The sequence below is a fragment of the Phragmites australis genome, chromosome 9 (genome assembly GCF_958298935.1).
Source record: "Phragmites australis chromosome 9, lpPhrAust1.1, whole genome shotgun sequence".
Classification (NCBI taxonomy): domain Eukaryota; kingdom Viridiplantae; phylum Streptophyta; class Magnoliopsida; order Poales; family Poaceae; genus Phragmites; species Phragmites australis.
This window is the reverse complement of record NC_084929.1, coordinates 33908011-33929457: the sequence shown is the minus strand read 5'-3', so window position 1 is coordinate 33929457 and position 21447 is coordinate 33908011. Positions and strand designations below refer to the sequence as shown.

The window sequence follows — 21447 nt, the reverse complement described above, 5'->3', positions numbered from 1 at the left end:
TTTTCTTATTCTTACACGTCGTGTGCTATCTCTTTTTAATATGTCAGCTCTCCAGCCTTTTTGGTAAAAAAAAAAAATTCTTTTCTTGTGATATGCAAAAGAGGTATATTATATATAGCTTTTGCCGTTTGTGAACAAACAGAAAACCAAACCCCTAGAAAGAAATGAAACGATGGAATCAAGCCAGTGTCGGCTTGTTAGGAGGAGTGGGATCATCTGCGGTTCCTTCCGGCCGCTGACATGTGGGGCCAGGTCGTTACGGCAGAGGATCCCGCCCCGTTTGTTGGCCATCACGCATCTCATGTGGTAGCATTAATTAGTTGCCTTAGATTATTCTAATCTTATTTGTGCCTAATGTTTTTTGGCCTCATTAAAAGATATAAAAATACGGGTCTCATTAAAAGATATAGAAATATGGGTAGTCTCTAGCATAAGTGACTAAGTGAGGTCACCTAAAGACAACATAAAATCTACGATTTTCGAAAAAATTAGTTCCTAGTTGTACACTAGTATTTCGACAATTTAGGGGAACGTGGATTTTCTGCAAGTGCAAAAAATCGATTTCCCGGATTTAGGGCCTGATCTTACTTGACTTCCCAACCGCGTTCCAAAGGCCTCATTAATTAATTTTTTTGCCACCGACATAAAATGATTTCATTTATTTATTACTGTGACCAACAATAATTAACTCAGATGATTATATATTTCATTACTAATATTATAATCAAAGTGTCAATTTTTTAAGACAAATCATCAATTTATTCCGAACGCAGAGACTTCGCGAGACGCGACGCCACCAACCCTAGTCCCGGCCCAACCGAAGCGACGGAAGAGACGCGGCACGCAGCGGGGCAGGGAGGAGCCGGCGGCATGAGGGGCAGCGCGATGTTGACCGCGCCGCGGGGCGCCGGCACGGCCCCGTCCACCCCCTCCTCGGCGGCGTCCGCGGCGGACCTGGCCGGAGCGGGCGCCATCGGCGGAGGCGGCGGCAACTTCCCCCTCGCCGTCGCGCTCCTTGCCTTCGCCTTCGCTAACTTCATCAACCTCCTCTCCATCTGGTGCGCCCTTCCAACCCCCCTCTCACTCTTAGATCTAAATCTCACGCGCGGGGAGTTGGTTCCGTTGCGATTGCCACGGCGTCGGTGCGCGCCTTAGGTGGTTGTTGCGATCGGTTTTGGGTTGGTTACCAGAGAGTTGAAATTTTCTGCAAAAGAGGGTTTCCTCTCGTGTGATGTGGAAGCAAGGAATGCCCTTTGCTTTCACGAACCTTCGGTCCATGCTGGAGATGAACTCAAACTTTGGTTGGAAGGGTGTGGAGAAGGCTATAGGGGTAATCGGGCTAGGCAACCATCATCTGTATCTTAAGTCAATAACTTGATGTCATTTGTTAGAAAATTACCTTATCATTACACGCCTTTGTAAATCCAAGGAAAAAGTGTGACATTAGAGTAAGACTAACTGACATATTATACAAGGGTAATATTTCTTATGTCACACTAACCACTGAGCATGGATTTAGATTGTAGCGGACCTTAGAGAAAATTCAATTATGCTCTTTCCACCTGCAGCATTACACACTGAACTCCTAGATATGGTTTGACATTACCTACATATGAGTGAAGACTATCCGGCATAAATGGAAGGCTGATTGAATATAGCTAGATGTTCAGAATTATTGCGTTTTTTAAGTTAAGAGAGTTTGCAGTGCCGCCCCATTAATCCGTAATTTGTTCTTCCTAGACATGCAGGTTAAAGGAGAAGAGATGGGATGCAAGAAAATTTCTTACTTCAGCTGGAGTCATGTCATCTCTTTCTGCAACAGTGGGGAGTTTAGCTGTGGCAGTTGGTCAACAAGAAGGCGCAGATAGTTCTTCATTTGCCCTCGCACTGGTTTTTGCTGCCGTTGTATGTACTTAAATCAATCAGGTCCCATACATATCTTTTTGTAAGCAAGTGGACATTGCAACCCTGAGAGTATTCCTTTTTAGAACTGTAGATATTGACATCTAATTTCTTTCCTATAAACACCAGTAGTTTTTCTTTATCATTTGTTGCTTTCTGAAAGTAGGGTTTTCAGTATCAATTCAACAAAAAAAAAATTGAAACCATAATTCAACGAATATTTGATCAGTTCTTTTTTTTTTTTTGAACCATGAGCAGGAGCGCTGCTCTTTCATTTAAGGAGAGAAGAATCCAAAATAGTTACAAAGGGTTGCATTACATAGGAAACTAGATAAACTCTTCCTAACAATATCATGGGGAAAAACTATTCTATCTTGCCTTCTTGTGGATGGGCATGGATTTTCTTTTTAAGATAAGTGCCTGAAGATTGTCTGGTCTATTAACTGGAGGCAGTAACATGGACAGTTTGCCTCTGAATTTGTGATAAATGTGGACATCCTTGATGGCAGTGGTTGACTGCCATAGTGGCTAATATGCATTGTGTTACAGTGATGCAATCGCCTTATATGCCAAAGCTGTTTGTTTGTCGATTCTGCAAATTTCTTTATATTAGGTACATAAGAGCTTCTGCATTTGGAAGCTTAGTAGTTGTCAGATGTCCAATGGTGCCATTACTCACTTTGAAGCCATGCGGACTTGACATGCTAGCATCCACTGATATGTTCTCCTACTTTAGTTTTCTTATGTCAAGCATTCTAGTTGCCTTTACGAAAAGAATCTGTAAAAAAGATGGATTTTGTTGCGAGCATATTCACCTAAGTGCTTGTCTATAAGCATTAGTTCTTCTTCATCGTCGTCTTCTTTTGTTATGAGAATGCATTCCTAAGATTATATTTCTTCTTCTAGGTAATGTATGATGCGTCAGGAATTAGATGGCACACAGGTCGCCAAGCTGCGGTAAGCTTGTGGACTAGCATATTGCGAGCATCAGGCATTGTCTTATTGCACGGTGTTTGCTTGATTTTTTTAACTTGCTTGTTGCCACTGATCTATCGATGTCTATTTTCTAATGCATTCTACTAACTTTTGTTGCAGTTGTTAAATCAAATAGTTTGTGATTTCCCACCAGAACATCCAATTATTTCGACCTTTAGGCCACTACGGGAACCTCTTGGACACAGCCCACTTCAGGTAGCTCTATTACATTTCTATTCCTTACACATTAATGAAGTTGAATTATTCTTATCATGAAAAGAAATCTCAAGGAATCAGCAAACTGCAATTTGAGCCATTTTCTATTTGTGTTGTTGCCTTTGAAGTTTGATTAGCTAATGATGCAAATTGCATCTCGCTTATATCAATTGTGTCTCCTTAACTATTTCATTGATTGGCCACGTCTCATAAAATACTTCATGCTGACCTAAAAACCAAAACTTAACTTAGGCTTCTTGGTCCATGGCAGGCATTTCAGTAGTGCATCGTCCATATCTGTTTCCGCGTTTCATGTAATCTCTACCCGTAGCTCATTTTATTGTTTTGCTGCAGGTTTTTGCAGGAGCAGTTGTTGGTTGTGCTGTTGCTTACTTCACGGGAAGATCTGTATAAGAAATAGTGGGCATTTGCCTTGTACACGAATTCTACTATTTTGATATAATGAACCTTTTTTTAAATCTCTCTCTTGTACATCATTATGCGTGGAAATGCCCTTTTTTCTTGAATCAATTGTTGTTTGTTAGTTATACTGTATAGTGAATCATGCAGCAGATTCCTGAACTTGTAGGGATGTGTCACTTAGTTCCAAATCTTGAAGTAATGTGGCATCTATTTGGAAACTGGTTAGGATATGTGCTTGCTGATACACATAAGTTTCCACTGTAGTATAATCAACTTTCTAAAAAAATATTATCTGCCTTCGGTGCAGAAAGATAAAAAGATGCATCGACCAGGTACATGATATACTTGTTGTGCAGGATATGTATGTTTTGGGCTCAAGACACGCAGCTAAATACTAGTGTGAAAGTGTGAAACAGGCAACATAAGCAGAAAAAAAGATTTTTTTTTAATACTAGTGTGAAACAAGCAACATAAGCAGAAAAAAGGTTTTTTTAATACTAGTGCGAAACAAGCAACATAACAGCTGCCTCCTGGCAACAAATTCCGCGGCGGATTTCTGTCACTCGAACTTTGTATCAAGACGACAACGCCAAGTCGTCGACAAGCTTCATCTCACTTGGACTGCTACTGCTGCTGCAAACGCATGCAGCAACAGACTGCCACCCATCGGCATCCAGCCGCATCCCTCTCTTCTCCATCTGCTCCAAGACGAAGCAGGCCTCCTCCGCCTTGCTTTCCTCGCCGAGTCCTCTCACCAGGCGCTGGAACGTGCGAGCTAGCGGGTAATGGCCGCTCGCCAGCATCGCGTTGAAAACTCGCAAACCCAGCCCGAAGTCACGCGCACTGCAGCACCCGTCGACGAGGACGCGGTACGTGGCCGCGCTCGGCGTGGCGGTATCCTTGAGCTGCATCTCGACCAGCGCCCTATGCGCCTCGTCAACCCTGCCGGCGTCGCACAGGCACCTGATCAGAACGTTGTAGCTCGCGTCGTCGGGCTTCAGCTTCCGCTTGCGCATGTCGGAGAGCAGCACCCTGACGCCGTCGGGGTCCCCGCGCCTAGCACACGCGCTCATCAGCACGCCGTAGTTCGCTGCCTCGGGCTGGCAGCCCCGGTACTCCATGTCGAACATCAGCTTCTTGGCGTCGTCGTAACGTCCGGCGTTGCAAAGGCCCTGCATTAACAGGGCATACGTGACGGCGTTCGGCGCAGCGCCCCGGCGCGCCATCTCGTCCGTGAGCCGCTCCGCCGCGGCCAGCTCCCCTTCCCGGCACGCCGAGCCCACCAGCGTGTTGAACGTCACAACCGTCGGACGCACGCCCCGGCCGAGCATTTCGTCGAGCACCGGGCGGGCGCCAGAGAAACCGTCCCGGTGACAAACTCCCTTCAGGATGACGTTGTACGACACGGCGTTGGTGCGGACGCCGAGCTTAGGGGCCTGCGGGAGCATGTCCCGCGCGGCGTCCACGCGGCCGTTGCAGACGAGGGAGTGGAGGAGGGCGTGGAACGTGGCGTTGGAGTGCGAGCAGAAGGCCGGGACGGCGCGGAAGACGAGGACCGCGGCGTCCGGGCGGGAGGCGGCGCCGAGGTGGTCGATAAGGGCGGCGAAGGCAGTGGGCTGCAGTGGGACGCGGAGAGACCGGAGAGCGGAGAGGAGCGGGAGGACGAGCGGGAAGAGGCGCGCGCGCGCCAGGCGGTAGAGCACGCACGCGGCGAAAGGGTGGTCGTGGAGGTGGCGCGGCGCGGAGAGGAGCGCGGCCGCCGCGGCGATGGGAGAAGGGAGGGACTTGAGGTGGAGGAGGAACGGGTGCGGTTCCGGTGGGGGCTTCGGCTTGTAGGGAAGCTTCTTGGGGTAGCGGCGGCGGCGCTGGGTCGCGGCGGTGGCCGGCATCGGGCATGACAGGCGCTGCCTGGAACCGGGATTCCGTGTCCAAGCTTATAGCACGTAAAATGCTAGTGGGCCAGTCGACGCTAAGACGTGAACTGAGAGATTATTTATTTATATTTTTAAATAAAAATTTCAAATATGTATCTATTTTAAAAATTACAAATATAAACTCTCATGGCCTGGTGTAAGGGCGACAAGCCACTTGCACGTCAATTACGTTCCAATGCACTAAAAATTCAAAACATTATTAAAATAATTATTAAAAATTCTTAAAATATTATGTGACGTAAATAATTCTATAATCTAGTTCTCCAAAAAAATTCAAATAAAAAATATAATTTGTATAATAAGAAATAAAAAAGTAAATTTTAGGTCATGATTTGCAATATTTTTTTCGAAGGCTACGATTAATTCCACATCTCATCTATAGAGAGGTTGATTTGCATAAAATAACCCTATAAAAATAAAATATCATAAAAATAATCCCTACACTAGTAAGAGGATAAAATCAACCGATAACCTTTACTATTACTCCTATTTATTAGCTTGCACTAAACAACCTCACACCAACAAAAAGCCCATTCTCCATGTCACTAGTCGCTAGCCGTTAGTCCATTTACCATTAGCGGCCCAACAAGCCCTCGTGCGCCTGGCGGTTGTCCCCGTCGGCCCCGACTCCGACGAGCGGCGCGCCTCGCGTGCGGCGCTCTCGGCGAGACCCTCCCCTCGGCACCCTCCTGCGGCCGGGATCCGGCACGGCCACGCGGTACACTACACCTTATCTCCTCCCGCCCAGCGCCCAGAATACGCGTGCTTCCGTAAGGCCTTAACCCTTCTGATTGCGTCCCTGTCATTTCCGCCGCAAAGCTCGTATGCGCAGAGACAGGTTGAACCGAAATGAGGTAGCGTTGATTTTGGTTTGGAGTGATTAGATGAGTACCGATCAGTTACTCGATTCGGCATTTGGTAGCCTAGCATGATTGCACGAATCGCCGTGTACTGCTGGTTAGCAGCTTCAAATTTCGACAGTACCGAAGCAAATGGCACGCGTCAAGCGAAGAGAATGGACTACTGTTCATGCTAGTTTGTTTGTTCTCACTGCAGGTGGTGCCATCATTGGATATCTGGTGCTTGCCTTGCGTGTTGAGGACATGATTCCAGCCACATGAGGTCACAGCCACCTGCATTCTGTGATTTCACTGGTCTGCTACTACTCTAAAGCTTGTCAACTTTTTAAAGTTTTGCTAGTAAAAATGTAACCTCATCTATTCATATGCTCTTGTACATAGATGCAACAGGATTGATCCATGTGATTATTCATACTCGTTTGACCTCATCCGTTCAACAAAAAGAAGTTGTTTGGTCTCCTTTGATGGATTTAGGGTTCTAGAGCATGTTGTTCATTTCATATTCTTTTTTTTTTTTTTTTTTTGCTCCGTGCAAAATATCTCAGAAGCTTTCACATAAGTACCCTAATTTCATGATCACATATGTCAATTGTCGCATGTCTGATTGATTTTTTTAACTGCCTATAGCTAATCGATCTTCTATGTTTAAAGAGCAATATGATTGAAGATATGACAAACTTCCCGTCAAGTTTTCTGAAAACGTCTTGGGTGTAGCGCAGTCAGCAGATACTTCACGGCCAGCACGGCCAAACGCCTCATCGCCCAGCTGAGTAGCAGTTCATGGCCGAATCACGCCCATGAAAGTCAGCACCACCCTCGCCGTCGACAGCGACAACCAGCCGCACACATCCTCCACTGCATCGAGTCTTGGCGGCCGACGAGCAGCGCCGCGCCTACGACGGGACGGCCTGGGGCGCCTTCAGACATGCGCAGCGAACGCCCTGGCTGGGAGTCTTCTCTCTGCCAGTCTGCCTCTTCGTGCACTGTACATGCATGGAGCCATGGACTTCGTGCATTGTGTAGCTCAATGCTTCGATCTCTGCATGCGATGCCTTGCTGTACGCGCGAGCACCAGCACCCCACCAGTTGAGGATGCATTGACGGATAATGCAACTCCGCTTTGACGTGTGCACACACCGGTTACCTATATAGGAAACCCGAATATTTACACATTATATAAATAATTAGAAAGTATGACCATTCTATCGAAAAAATATATTAAAACTGAAACATTAAAAAATCAGAAAGTATGGCTATTCTATCGGAATAATGCATAAAAACCGGAATATTTACACATCATAAAAAAACCAAAAAAGTGTGGCTAATAAAAAAAACTACAGCATCACAATGAAATATGACTGCACCAACAACATGTACGTTTACAAATCTAACATTTTCAGCTTTTTTCTTTAGTTTGCTTCAAGATTGATAAGCGAAATGTATCGCCGGTCTAGATAACCGGTATATGAACATCTGGTGCCGAAAATTTCCCTTTAATGCATTTAGGAGAAAGAATCATCAGAATCGGAGTAAGAACATGGAAGTTATGATTCTAAAAAATTTAATCTAAAATTAAATTGAGAAATTACAAAATAGTATTATTCATCAATGGGTCTACGAGTAGGTCCCACTGAATAGTGCATGGACTGGGCTGGAGATGAACTTGAGCTTGGGCCTGAGCTTGCACAATGGCTGGCCCATCAAGCAAACGATCGAGGTCGTTATGGGCCCGGGCGGAGGTTGGCCCATGGGGGATGGCCTCAGGCTTATTGGGCTGCACCAGCAGGTCTGGTCACCATAAGACAAGTAAACATATTTTTTTAACTTTAATTCTAATTAGTATATAATCAAAATATTTATATTAAACTCAAACAATCTAAAACTTGAAAAATATAATCGATAATTTTATCAATTAATTATTATATATAAATAAAAGTACATTTAAACTTAATTTCTGAGGCACCTAGAGTTTCGACGAGTTCACATGGCTTGAAGCAAGATACGATCAGGCCATTAACTTCTTACCCACGAAGCAACGGTTGATCGGACCCCCATAGCTCACTCTTGTGGTTTCAAAACTGGGGGAAGGAGGCTGAAAAATAATTTTATAAATTAGTTCATCATATAAGAATAATATTAGTGAAATAAGATGAAGGGTTTTACCTTGCACAGCACATGTATCCGAAGCTAAAAAAAAATTAAAACCGGAGACTCCAGTTTTACCGTTGTTTTGCTAGGAGGTGAAGTGAATATTTAGTTTATTTTTTAAGTTTTGAACCAACTTAATAATCTAGAAAAATACAAAACTTACCTCCCTAATTTGAAACCGTCATCGTGGCGAGAGTTATGTCGATTGATTCATGATCGTTTTGCTTGTGATTAGCGTGAAGCCTTGATTAGACAATGGTTTCATATTAAACCTTGATTACACTATGTGATTCATTGATGGTTTACACGAAGATATTAGATCTGCCATTATTGTCCAGCGACCTCCAAATTTAGGTACTGCTTGCACTCTTTTGCAGGATGAAATTGTGGAGCCCGCTAGACGCAGAGATTATTATCACAAACCAGATCAATGTTGTTTGGTCAAATTGGTGCCCAAAGGACCTTTACCATTGCCTCCACCTCTCGGTTCAGACAAAGTTATTAAGTCTGCATTTGTTGATGACATGAAGAAACATCTGACTATCTGAGTGGCCTATCAGCTGAGCAGAAATTGGGTGCTCTTCGAGCATATCGTCATGTTAGAGGTTTATGTGATCATTGTGCTGAAAAGTGGAGTCAGTGATCACAAGTGTGTTGCACTGTAGCTGACAGGTGGGCTCTACGCACAATCCCACACCTAGGAAGCTCATGATTAAAGATAACACAGATGTGCTAATAAAATTTTATGCAACAAATTATTTGTCTCGCAAACAAGTCAGCCAGTTATAGATAGATCAAAACTGAAGAGATCCCTGCTTGTTGAACCGTCAATGCAACAGTCTCAAGCACAATATTGTCCAGCCAGTGTCCAGCCGCTGGCTGTGGTAGTAATTTCAATTTTATTTTACAATTTTGTTTCGTTCACTAGTGAAAAGATTGAAGTTTATAAAATGTTATCTAAATTCTATTATATTTCGTCCCGTGCCTAGTGAATTTCAAACGTTAGTAAAAGAAAATTTTTAAATAAGATATTTATTTTCTTTCTGAAGTTAGTGGATTTTTACCTAAATTTTAATCCTTACCCGTGGGTGCCCTGATCCGCGTGTGGCGCACCGCGCACGCGAGTCCAACACGAGCTCGAATCGGCGTCCGACTCCGACCTGCATCCCTTGTCCGCTCCCACCACCGACCTATTCCGCCAATAAATATCCACCGACCCCTCCCTGGATTCGTCACCAACTCCGCCGTACCGCCGCCGCAAAATCAAAATCGAACCCGCACGCGGCTCGAAGGCGACGAGCAGACAAGGGACAGCAGCAACCATGCACAGCGCCGCGGACGAGATGCTCTACTGCCCGGACTGCCGCCGCGCGACGGAGGTGGTGCTCGACCACGCCACCGGCGACACCATCTGCACCGACTGCGCGCTCGTCCTCGAGGCGCACTACATCGACGAGGGCTCCGAGTGGCGCAACTTCGCCGACGACGGCGGGGGCGAGGACCGTGACCCTAGCCGCGTCGGCGGGCCCAACGACCCCTTCTTATCCAACGCCCCGCTCGTCACCCGCATCGTGTTCTCCGGCCCGCTCAAGCAGCAGGGCGATGGCGCCGCGCTGCCGAGGATGCGGAACGTCGGCGGGCCGGACACCGAGCGGACGCTGGTGGAGGCGTTCCACGCCATCGCCGACATGGCCGACCGGCTCGGCCTCGTGGCCACCATCAGGGACCGCGCCAAGGAGGTGTACAAGACGCTGGACGAGGCCAAGGCGTGCCCGAGGGGCAAGAAGCGGGACGTGTTCTACGCGGCCTGCCTCTACGTCGCGTGCCGCAACGAGGGCAAGCCGCGGACGTACAAGGAGTTGGCCTCGGCGACGCGCGCCGGCGCGGCCGCCAAGAAGGAGATCGGCAGGATGACCATGACCATCAAGAAGGTCCTCGGGGAGGAGGCCGGGAAGGTGATGGACATCGGCGTCGTGCGCGCCGCGGACTACCTGCGCCGCTTCTGCTCTCTGCTCGGGATGGGCAACCAGGAGATGCGCGTCGCGCAGGAGGCGTCGCGGAGGCTGGAGCACAGCCTCGACGTGCGCCGCAACCCCGAGTCCATCGCGGCCGCCATCATCTACATGGTCGTGCAGCGCGCCGGCTCCAGCAAGACCGTCCGAGACGTGTCCATGGCCACCGGCGTCGCCGAGGGCACCATCAAGGATGCGCACAAGGACCTCACCCCGCATGTCGGGCTGCTCTTCGGTTAGGGGGAACGTGTCCAGGTCCAGGATGCGTTCCTCGGTGATCTTGGCATGCCCGCCGCCGCCGTGTCGCGTTCTTGATCCTTGGCATCATGGCATGTCTTTGACACGTCAGTGTGTCCTAGCTACTATCCATGAACACATGTGATCGAACTTTCTTTTGGACTTCGATTCTAAGTACGTTCATTCGTGAATCCGTGCTTGATTCGTTGGTTCCAAAACTCATGGACCGAGATGGTTGCTAAGTGATCACGATCCGGGAACGAGTTCACGAGGCATGAGTTGCCTGTCCTCGCCGGCTCGTGCCAGGTGCAGGTCCATGAGTGAAACGCGATGCTCGTTCTTGCGAGATAATCTGACGACTGTTCAGATGTCATTCAAGGCACTGAAAGAAATTGGTACTAGTGTACAACCGAATCGCTTGAACATATCTGTCCATTGAAAGAACCTGACATTTGAACATATCTGTTGGCCTGGCAGCTCTCGTAATAGTGTCTGTGATGAATTGATAACTCATTCACGATGCTGTTCACTAGACCTGCTTATGACCGGTCGGCATTGCAACTGCAGAGGGCTACAATAAAATGTATCACGACCTTTCTCAACCGTCAGATCAAACGGATCAGATCAGATGCTACAGTAGCTGGTAAACAGTAGAGACCGTCGCTACAGTATAACGGAATATTGTTGCTACAGTACTTTATCTACAGTACCGCTGCAAATCACTGTTCATCGACTCGTATTTACTGTCCCATCTGCTACAGTAAATGCATTGCATTCTCCGCAGAGAATCGGGGTCCGCTTATGACTGGGGATGGAAAAAGCCTGGGCTAGAATTCTTAGGCCAATGTCGACCTCGGCCGACAATGCTGGCCCCAAGACCCAAAACATAAAATAAAGTATTTTTTATGGAGATTGCTAACTAATGAATGTTCACCAAAATATTGCTGCGAGTTTTTTTAAAGCTTTGAATTAGGTTTTAGGAATTGTTGACAGGTTTCAAAAGTTCTTGCCAGGTTTTCAAAAATCGTTGGACTAAGTTTCAGAAACCATTGTCCGGTTTTCAGAGATGTTTAAGAGGTGCTTCACTAGATAGAGTCTCCCTTTTTGATTTTCTGTATGTTAGACTATTTTTATAAAATTTATGCAATATATGCACAAAGGATTTTGAAATAGTTTTACACACTTTGTCGTGCTGAACCAAGGGACCCAAAGTCCCAAACCCAGGCCATAGGCTAAAACACATTTTGTAGTACACTACTATATTACAAGCAAAAACCTCATAACACAATGTTCGATTCAGAGTTACACTGAAAATATTGTGAAAACCTTTTTATTCAGCAGTCCAGGCACTAGACTAGCTAGATGGTCTGGTCATTAGGTTCGTTTCGTATTTTAACGCCATGGAAGTAGTTCAAGTCTAAGCAATCATGGTGACGATGAATAATAGATAGTTATCATATCTAGGTATCTCATAGTGTCCTATAATCTTCGAAACATATTTTTATTTTTGAGAAAAGAATCCTAGAAAAAAAATAAACTACTTGTAAGTGTAGACATTCCGTGATCAAGAAGTTCTATCTTCAAGAATATAAAGGAAAAGTCCAAAAAAACATGATACCTTTCATATATATACAGAATCAAAGGACCCTACGGGGAAGCAAGAATGAGTCATCACAAACAATACGAGTTCTACAAGCCCATACAAGTTAATAGAAGGTAAGGAAGAAGTTACCAACTAGGTTTAGATCCATCTAAGCTAGTCACCCTTCCTTGTAACAGGATCAGATCGATACAAGATAAACATGATATAGAGTTATTATCCTCAAAGAGATCCAAATCTGTTTAAAAATTCATGTGTATTTCTCTTATGACTCATTTACTCAAAGCATCTCTTATTTTTTAACAAATTCATTAGATCGACGATTTAACAATCGTTGACAGCTGACACCGTCTGTAAGGAGAAGAGTACATGGGACTGACGCATCCATGTTAGGAATTTTGTGTTTTGACTAGCCGATATGTTGCATGGTTCTTATGTTCTTAAATGTTTTCTTTGTCCATGATGTGTATTACGTACTTGAAAGCAATGACGGCCAACGACTGAGGTCTGGAACAGTTATGGACTTCGTGTGAAGTCTAATCATTCAAGGGTTTAATAATTTGCATATATATATATATATATATATATATATATATATATATATATATATATATATATATATATATATATATATATATATATATATATATATATATATATATAATGAATGAATGAGAGTGTGCATGGTGAAGGCCAAGTCCATGGAGGGACAAGATGGGCCAAGCAGGGAGGTGCACATCAGCACATGTGTCTAAACCAATTTATTGGAGTTCGAAAGAGGAAGAGACTCGGTTAGATAGCTGATCAGCAAGCAACGAATTCACATATCAAGGCAGTGAGGTGCTTTCAATCAAAAGAAAGTACATTTTGATAGAATCGTCCAATACCAGGAATGCAGAGCGAAGCCAAAATCACAAGAGGATTTCGGGCTTCATGAAGGGAAGGTGTAATGGCCACGAAAGAGCAATCAGATCGAGTTTTGAAGGTCTTAAGATATAAGCGGTCCAATGTATGAGATTAATGAATGGTTAATTAGTTGTTTGGAAGGGTAGATAGAGGCTTTGAGCCTTCCATTAGCCATTTTTAGAGAGCATTATAGGGCGCTGGGGAGAGCATGTTGTAATCATAGATAAGAATTTAACTGGATGTGAGATATTTGATGTATGAACAGATTGATTATGTGGTCCTTTAAAAAAAATCACCAATATAACTCGTAAACGTACTCACACACATCACCGCCACCACATATACGCACGCACTCACACTGCATCTTCTGAAGACTGAAGATATAGAGCTTGGAGATTAACGAAGTCATCCTAGGTGTCTTGCTATCGACGAGTATCTCGTCTACTACTGAAAGAAAATTCTACCTTGATGAGACACACAAAGAGCAAACTTAAGATTTGATCCTGGTGGGTAGAAGGTACAATCACATTCACTAACTATCCAAACAAACTTGGTTCTCGATTACGTACGTGGTCCTTGTGATCACATGCGTTCTTGTTTTCTTCTTGTTGTTTCTTGAGTCACCTTTTATGTTTTTGCACCTCCTCCTCTTGGGTCTTGATCAATGCTTCTGATTTCCATTTAGTGTTTCAAGCTTGCCGCAATACTTAGATCCATCCATCCCAGTGTGAAAAGGTTTTAATCTTGTTGAAGGATTTGCAAGTTTGATGAAGATTCATGCGAGAAAAGAAAACTTGTCATTTTTTTAAACTTCATCTTGATTTAGGTGAGTGTTGTGGTTAATTACTTTGTGTGATTTGATCATCCTTAGTTCATGTGAAGTCATCCCATAAAATTTGGCTGGATTTGGAGGTTGTTTGATCAAAGTTTTGATATCTTTGAGAACTGAGTTCCATACTTTTTTGCACTTGAAGTTTCAAGACGTATACCATACAAACTTTAAGTTGCGTATTTATAACGGAAATGCTCTCCTTCACACGTTCGATGTATCGAACGAATGGTCTGCTCAGTCCACAGTATTATTAGGTCGGTCTAAAAATATTTTCGCATCTCCAATATTTTAGATGTTTAAATTTAATGTTTCAGATGTTATAAAAATTTGTTGCCGTAGTTATTTCCGTATGTTGCATGCTGGGTATCTCTTGTGTACAGATTCAGACAAAAAAAAAATTATCCATTCGAGTTAGTTCCTATATATCTTCAATGTTTTAGACGTTCAAATTTAATGTTTCAGATGTTATGAATTTTTTTTTTTGCAGAAGTTTTTAGAGAATGTTGCATCCTGAAATCTCTTATGTACAGATCTGGATCTGAAAAAATTATCTATTTGAGTTAATTCCTATATTTTCGCATATCTAATGTTTTAGACATTCAAATTGAATGTTTCAGACGTTATGGTATTTTTTGCAAAAGTTATTTTTTAATGTTGCATCTCGGAATATATGAATTAACTCAAATGAATAATTTTTTTAGGTCCGCATCTGTGTGCTTTTTTGGTGCATTTTTTTATATGGTGAACGTTGATTTCAAATGTTGCAGACGTTAGTCTTCGATATTGCGACGGGCAGTTGTAACGTCTAATATATCGGATATCCGGATGCTAGCTTTACCGTATTTATAAACATGGACCCTGCAAAAGAAGACGCATACATACTTTTTTGCACAAAACTGGACTAAACTGAAAATCACGCGACGTCGTTTCCACACCCGTTCCTGAATCCGTTCGCCCTGCCTCCTCGGTTCCGCGCCTGGTCCTCCGCTGCGTCCACTCCACGCTCGCCATGCAACAACCTTCTCGCATTTTCCCTCCAACAAACTCTATCCCAATCCTTCCAAAGATCTCTCTGCCCGCAGCTTCCTTCTTCCTCTGCACGTAGCAGACCATCCGATGCCCAACGCTTCAGCACGGGACGTACGGGTGATCGGAATTCGGAGCGCGTCCACAGTAGACTCCAAGAAGAGCCGGAGGTACCGCCGCCCACCGCGCGGCTCCAAAACAAAGGCAAGGGCCGAGGGTCCTCGTCACCGAGGTGCGACGGCACCGCCGCGCACGCCCAACGCCAAGCACATGGCGCTTCTGGAAGAAGGCAATGAGGTGACGACCTCGCTAGCTGCATGCGAGCCCGAAGTTGGCGACGGCCTTGCCGTCACCAGCTCCAAGCACAACGTGCGTTGCCCAATTCTTGGACGGGCTCCCGACGGGAGAGCAACAAGGAGTTCGGATCCTTAGTGTTGGAGGGGTTTGGGCATAGGCGGCAGCGCGGAGGTAGCGATGAAGGTGGCGCGATGGTGGTGCGGGTGGTGTAGCGCATGGGGGATGGGGCGGCTGGTGCTAATGTTGGTCTCCTAGCTCTCGCCTTTCACCTCTGATTCTTTGCAAATTGATTACAAGGTGTGCACAATATCCGCCGACGATCATGGCACTACAATCTGCAGCTTCGACCAGTTCACTTGACAGCAACTAAGTGCAACGCCGCAGCCTACAGCCATGGCTGGTACCTGTAACCCCCAATTACACTTTCCCTAATTAATTTTCTTTTGATCCAACTCACGCGTTCTTCTCTTGTTAGTCGATTGGGGCATTGGGCCAAACTGTTGCCGAACCCGGCCACATGGCGGCAATCGTCGAGTTGTTGACCTCATATTCTATGAGGACCAAGGTCACTGAAAGTCTGAAACACTTCCTTCTTCATCACAATGGTAGCATCAGCCTCGTCTGGTGACTGCTGGGTGCAGTTGTGCAACTGGGTTGTGGGGTATTTAGTGCTAATAAGGTTATTAGTGATTCGCCCTCCTATATGCTTGTATCAATTGCCATCTAATGCAAATCTGAAGCTGCATTTTCTGTTCAACAAAGCATTCCTTTCCTCTGCACTTGCTGTCTTTGCAGGTTCTTGAGGATTTCTTTCTCAAGGACTCGAAGTTTATAGTGTGTGCACCTTCGCTGATTCTCCAGAGCATTTTGTACTTTTCGGCATCGAGGAAAACTTTTGGACCTCCTAGACTTTGAAATAGAATTATTCAAGTTTTTGGCTTCATTCCTCTATTTTTGTCAGTGTAATAAAGTTCTGGTTATGGTTAGAGGTAAGCAGATTCTTTTCTTTTAAGATGTAGCCCAATTTTACATGGTGATAGAAATTTTGCATAACTGCAAAAAAAATCTATCGACGGCTAAAACACATTTTGTTTCAATGATGCACAATTTATTCGTGTGATACAAGTTTTGGAAAGCTTATTAGTTCGTTTTTCTTTAGTTAAGAAGTAAACTACATAGGGGTAGCTCTTAGAAATTGTGGCATGTTAGACAACTGCAGGCAGTATAGGCATGAGCCTGACATGGTCCGAAACAATGGCTGAGCAAGTTCTGAAGTATCTTTGTAGTAGAAGCTCTAACATAACAGTGAGTGCACAGATTGCATGTTTAATGTGATCTTTTTTCTTTCGTTATTGATTTTGACCACCGAGCTGACTAAGACATTAAGAGGTTGTATGTTTCTTCCAAGTTCCAGGAGTATTTTGACAAATCTATGGACCCTCCTCTATTATAGGATCCACAAAATTGTTCATCTCTTAGAGGATTGTACTTTTATGAATCCAGGAGCATGTTTTATTGGAAGAAGGCACAGATTATGGGTCATTCGTGGCTGCAGAAGGTTTTCCGTACCGGATGAAGCAGAGATTTCTGTAGGTTCATTCTTTAACATAAGGGTCAAAATAGTGGCCGGTGCCAAAATAATACAAGAACATCGCAATTCATGTTTTTAGCCGATATATCACCGATTACAGTGATATATCGTCGTAACGCTGATATATCGCCGATTACAGTGATATATCGTCATATCGCCGATTACAGTGATATATGTCAACTTGTGTTTGGGTTAGGTTTTTTAGCTATTTTGATTAAATAGAGTCCAACCTAATTGCCACATATATGAAGGAGAAATATATGAGGGAGAAGTGCAGCTAGAAGCTCTAGCCGTCATACTCACTTTAGTCATAAATACATGTTATTTTAGATAACATATAGTCTCCAATGTATAGTTTTAACTACTATTTTTTATTAGAATATATTTATAAAATATATTAAATTTATGATATTATGAAAGTATTTTTCAAAACAAATTACATATATAATTTTAAAGTTTTTAAACTAAATATTTTAAAGCTATTCTTAGTCAAAGCTTTAAAAGTTTGGAAGTATGTTACATGTGCTCTCAAAACTGAGCTGTTTACTACTGCATGCTGCTGCTTCTTTGTTCCTCCTCCCCGGTATGATTCCCTTTCGTGCCAACTGCCAAGTAAGCCAATCTGTCATGTTTTAGGCATGAAATGGGTGCTTTAATATTCCCTTTTTGCTCTAGTATATCTATCTTCATATGATTTCTGAAGTCGTTTCTTCTTGAATATCGGCTTTTAATTCTTGAAATATTGAGTCTTTTTTTATCTTTAATCAATGTCCAGCTCTGCATTACATTCTGCTACCCCCGTTCTTAAATATATATCGTCATAGAATATGTACAGTCAAACTTTATAAATTTTGATCACTAATATACATAAAAATATTAGGATTTAGCACATAAAAATAGTAGTAGTGAATTTGTTATAAAAATATTTTGACATCATCTAATTTATCAACTTATACTAATAGTTAGTTATCAAAAATAATAGTAAATGTGTTTGTTGGAGGTCGTATCAGTATCCTAAATGATAAGTAAAAGAGAACGAAGATAATATTATTCTAGCTAAACTGAAAGATCCAACCAACAACTTGAGCAAGGTTCAATGCAAGGTTTTTTTTTTTTGGCTGTACAATAGGGTACCGTGTTACTTTATTATTAAAATATATAAAGAACAAAAACGAGGAGAAAAAACTGTACAAAGAGAAGAGAACAGCGGGAACAAGAAAAAGGATGGAGGGGAAAAGAAAAAGAAGGTTCAGCGCAAGTATTGCCCTAAATTTGTGTATGGTGTGACTAGATTGAAGAATCATCCTGCTGGAATATATTCCCAGATATGTTACTCCATGTGATGATGTACCAGCTTATGTGCGAAATAAATTCTTTAACATAATGACTGCAAAAGTCAAAGGGAAGGGGAAAAAAGGGCAGAAGATCAGCGCTTGAGAAGTGGATTTAAACCATTCAGAGGGTGAACAGCAAGAAGATGATGGTAATGTGAATGTGATTCATGTGCAAAAGTCAGGCCAAGAGAAGCTGTTCAAAGGGTCAGCAGGGCTATTCAAGAGGCTAGAACTTCCATGTTTTTTATATTCTCATATTCTATCAAGACTGCCTATTATAATATTTGTTCTATCCTGACATGGTTTGCCATGTCTTATCTGTGAAGCTCTTTGTAGGGAAGAAGGTAATATTGGGACTATCATTGAAACTGCTCCATAGCAAAGTTTGTGTCAAAAACCTTCAATCAAAGTTATGCGGAGCATATACAACTTATAAGAATTGAGTCAAAGACTTTCATATATCCGTTGACATAAATAGCACATATAGATCCGTTGACATAAATATCAAATATTTGTGTTCCCGTTACAAAGTATGGACACTTAACTAGTTCTACAATAAATTCACACAAAGCCAGTGGTTGCACGCACCAATTGTGAGGATGAGGATGGCAGTGGGCTAGGTTGGGTCAAGGCCCGGCGGGTTTCAGACCTGACGGAGGTGGATTCGGGTGTAGAAATCGCCCTACGAGGTCATCGGGTTGGGCTCCAATTTAGTCAGGTTTGGATCCGGGTCGTAATTTTCACCCGTGGGTACCCACGGGCCTTGAAATCTCGAGGCGTATTAACAATTTTGTCCATTAATCCCCACTGTCCCTTGACTCCTTGTCCAAAACCAAGGGTCGGCAACTAGGGCTAGCACTAAACATCACGTCGCCCATCCCCCTCCCCCCAGCCATCGGTCACAACCCTCCACCCCCTCCTCCCCTCCCCTCCCCCTGGTGACCTAGTCATCGGTGCCTCAACGGATGGCAAGCTCAAGGGTGGTATGGACGTACGCCGTCGCTAGGGATGACCAAGGAGGGCCCAATTTAGAGAGGCCTGAGATGAGGAGGGACAAATTTGGACCCTCTGGCTTCCTAAACCACCACCACTAACAAGGAGGACGCACACCAGCACAGACAAAGGAAGAAGATGAGATGTCGGATTTCAGGTCCCCTATCGGGTCTCAGGTCCTCACTCGGGTCGGGGTGGTTTTACACCCGGTATTTATTTCAGGGTCTGGTCGGATTTGATACTTTAGGTTTTGGATCGGGTGCATTCTTACTCCACCCGATCTCGACTCGATCCGTTGCCACCCCTAAGTGAGGAAGGGGGCTGACAGAAGTGGAGTCGTTGAAGGTGCAGCAAGCAAAGATGGGAGGTGCACCCTCCAATAGTGAAGAAACAGTGGGATCATGAACGGCAAGATGGGGGACCTCGTGACAAAATCCTCTTCCTTTTGCTGCTCATAATTAAATGTCAAAAAATTACGCATACAAATGTCTAACCGAACCGAAGAATGTTTCATCACAATGTTGGCGTTCTTTTTTAAACAAGGGCATGAGTTCTACCATTCATTAAGAAGAAAAAAAGAGTTTGAACAAAAGGCACGTCCTCAGTCTACCACAGATGGTGGCTAAGCAACAAAACAACAAGTTTAAAAGGACCCAAAACTTTCATAATATTATATTTTCATTAGATATTATAACTATATTCTGGTAGAAACAATGATTAGAGTTGCTCGTCAAAGATCACAAAAAGTTAAAAACATCATGTATTTTTGATCGGATGGAGTATTCCAACACAAGTAGATGAAGATGTCGTTAAACATTTTCCATTTTCCCTAGTCATTTTGGGTACGCTAGCTGCTGTCATATCCCACAAATTGGCAACTTAAACGTGATTCAATCAGCATGCATGTTGCGAAATTCTTCACGCGTCCTCTGTGACGAAGAACCAGAAAATATATTTTCATCTTTTGTCTTACCCGCGGGTATGTAAAAGAAGCAATTGCGGCCTGTATATGTGGTGGATAGTTCAGGTAATGTGATTTATATTCTGAATTTCATTGTTGTGTATTATTTTGGAATAAATTTATCACTGCTTATGGGAACATATGAATATATTTTAACCGTCCTTGCTCAAGGCTGTAAGTAAGTGCGTACTCGGCGCCGATGAAGATGCACGCCGAGGAAGCCGCCCTGCTGAGGATGAGCGGCGCCGTGCCGCTCCCTGGGAAGATGACGGAGGGACTCGCCGCCTTGATGGGGATGCGTGGATCCATGCTGCTCCCGGGGACTATGCTGGAGGGACCCGCCGCCTTCCCGAGGAGGCGCGGACCCGTGCCGCCCCCGGGACGATGCTGGATGAATTCGCGTTGCCGACGACGCGTGGGGCCGTGCAGCCTTCAGAGAAGGCGATGGCCGAGGCGTTCCGAGCCATCGCCGACATGGCGGACCGGCTCGCGATCGCGGGCAACGTCCGGGACCGGGCCTAGGACGTGTTGAGGAGGATGGAGGAGGGCAAGGGCAAGGCGCACCACTACTACACCGAGGGCGCGGGTCGGAGCGGCGACGCGCTCTACGCGGCGTGCCTCTACGTCGCCTGTCGCGGCGCAGGCGCGCCGCAGCCGCAGACGTTCAAGGAGCTGGCCGCGGCGACGCGCGATGGCCAGGCGGCCAAGAAGGACATCGGCAAGCTGATCACGCTCATCAGGAAGCGACTCGGGGACGAGGCCGGCGGGCAGGCGTTGGACATCGGCGTGGTGCGCGCGGCGGACTACATGGAGCGCTTCGGCTCGCTGCTCGGGTTGGGAGAGCTGGAGGTGGGTGCGGTGCAGGAGGCGGCGCGGAGGCTGCAGGAGCGGCTCGACGTGCAGCGCAACCCTGATTCCACCGCCGCCATCATCTACATGGCCATGGAACGGCAGGCCAGCGCCGGGAGGTCACTCCGGGACGTGTCCGTGGCCACCGGCGTCGCCGAAGGCACCATCAAGCCGGAGTACAGGGAACTGTGCCCGCATGCCGGGTGTCAGTCATACTACCAATCTGCCAAGGTTGGGTTCCTGTATTTTGGCATGCATATAGATTATCCCTTTCGTTATAGCTGATCCGGTATGGTCTTGTTTGTTAAGTTCCAAGTGACCAGAATTAATCGTTTTGAAATCTTGTGTATT

The 21447-nt window shown here is 44.7% G+C and overlaps 3 protein-coding genes and 1 pseudogene across 3 annotated transcripts; 3 read left to right on the top strand and 1 right to left on the bottom strand.

Moving 5' to 3' along the window:
• The first annotated feature begins 765 nt into the window (after positions 1-765).
• LOC133929343 (uncharacterized) lies at positions 766-3572 on the top strand. The gene is made up of 5 exons (XM_062376064.1): positions 766-1058; positions 1749-1905; positions 2809-2859; positions 2998-3093; positions 3448-3572. Exons 1-5 carry the CDS (start codon positions 871-873, stop codon positions 3505-3507), a joined length of 552 nt encoding a protein of 183 aa, XP_062232048.1. The 5' UTR covers positions 766-870; the 3' UTR covers positions 3508-3572.
• A 366-nt stretch (positions 3573-3938) lies between these two features.
• On the bottom strand, positions 3939-5470 carry LOC133929895 (pentatricopeptide repeat-containing protein At1g07740, mitochondrial). The gene has a single exon (XM_062376649.1). It carries the CDS (start codon positions 5403-5405, stop codon positions 4092-4094), a length of 1314 nt encoding a protein of 437 aa, XP_062232633.1. The 5' UTR covers positions 5406-5470; the 3' UTR covers positions 3939-4091.
• A 4244-nt stretch (positions 5471-9714) lies between these two features.
• On the top strand, positions 9715-10710 carry LOC133927938 (transcription initiation factor IIB-like). The gene has a single exon (XM_062374261.1). It carries the CDS (start codon positions 9781-9783, stop codon positions 10708-10710), a length of 930 nt encoding a protein of 309 aa, XP_062230245.1. The 5' UTR covers positions 9715-9780.
• A 9714-nt stretch (positions 10711-20424) lies between these two features.
• LOC133929893 (transcription initiation factor IIB-1-like) lies at positions 20425-21447 on the top strand (annotated as a pseudogene).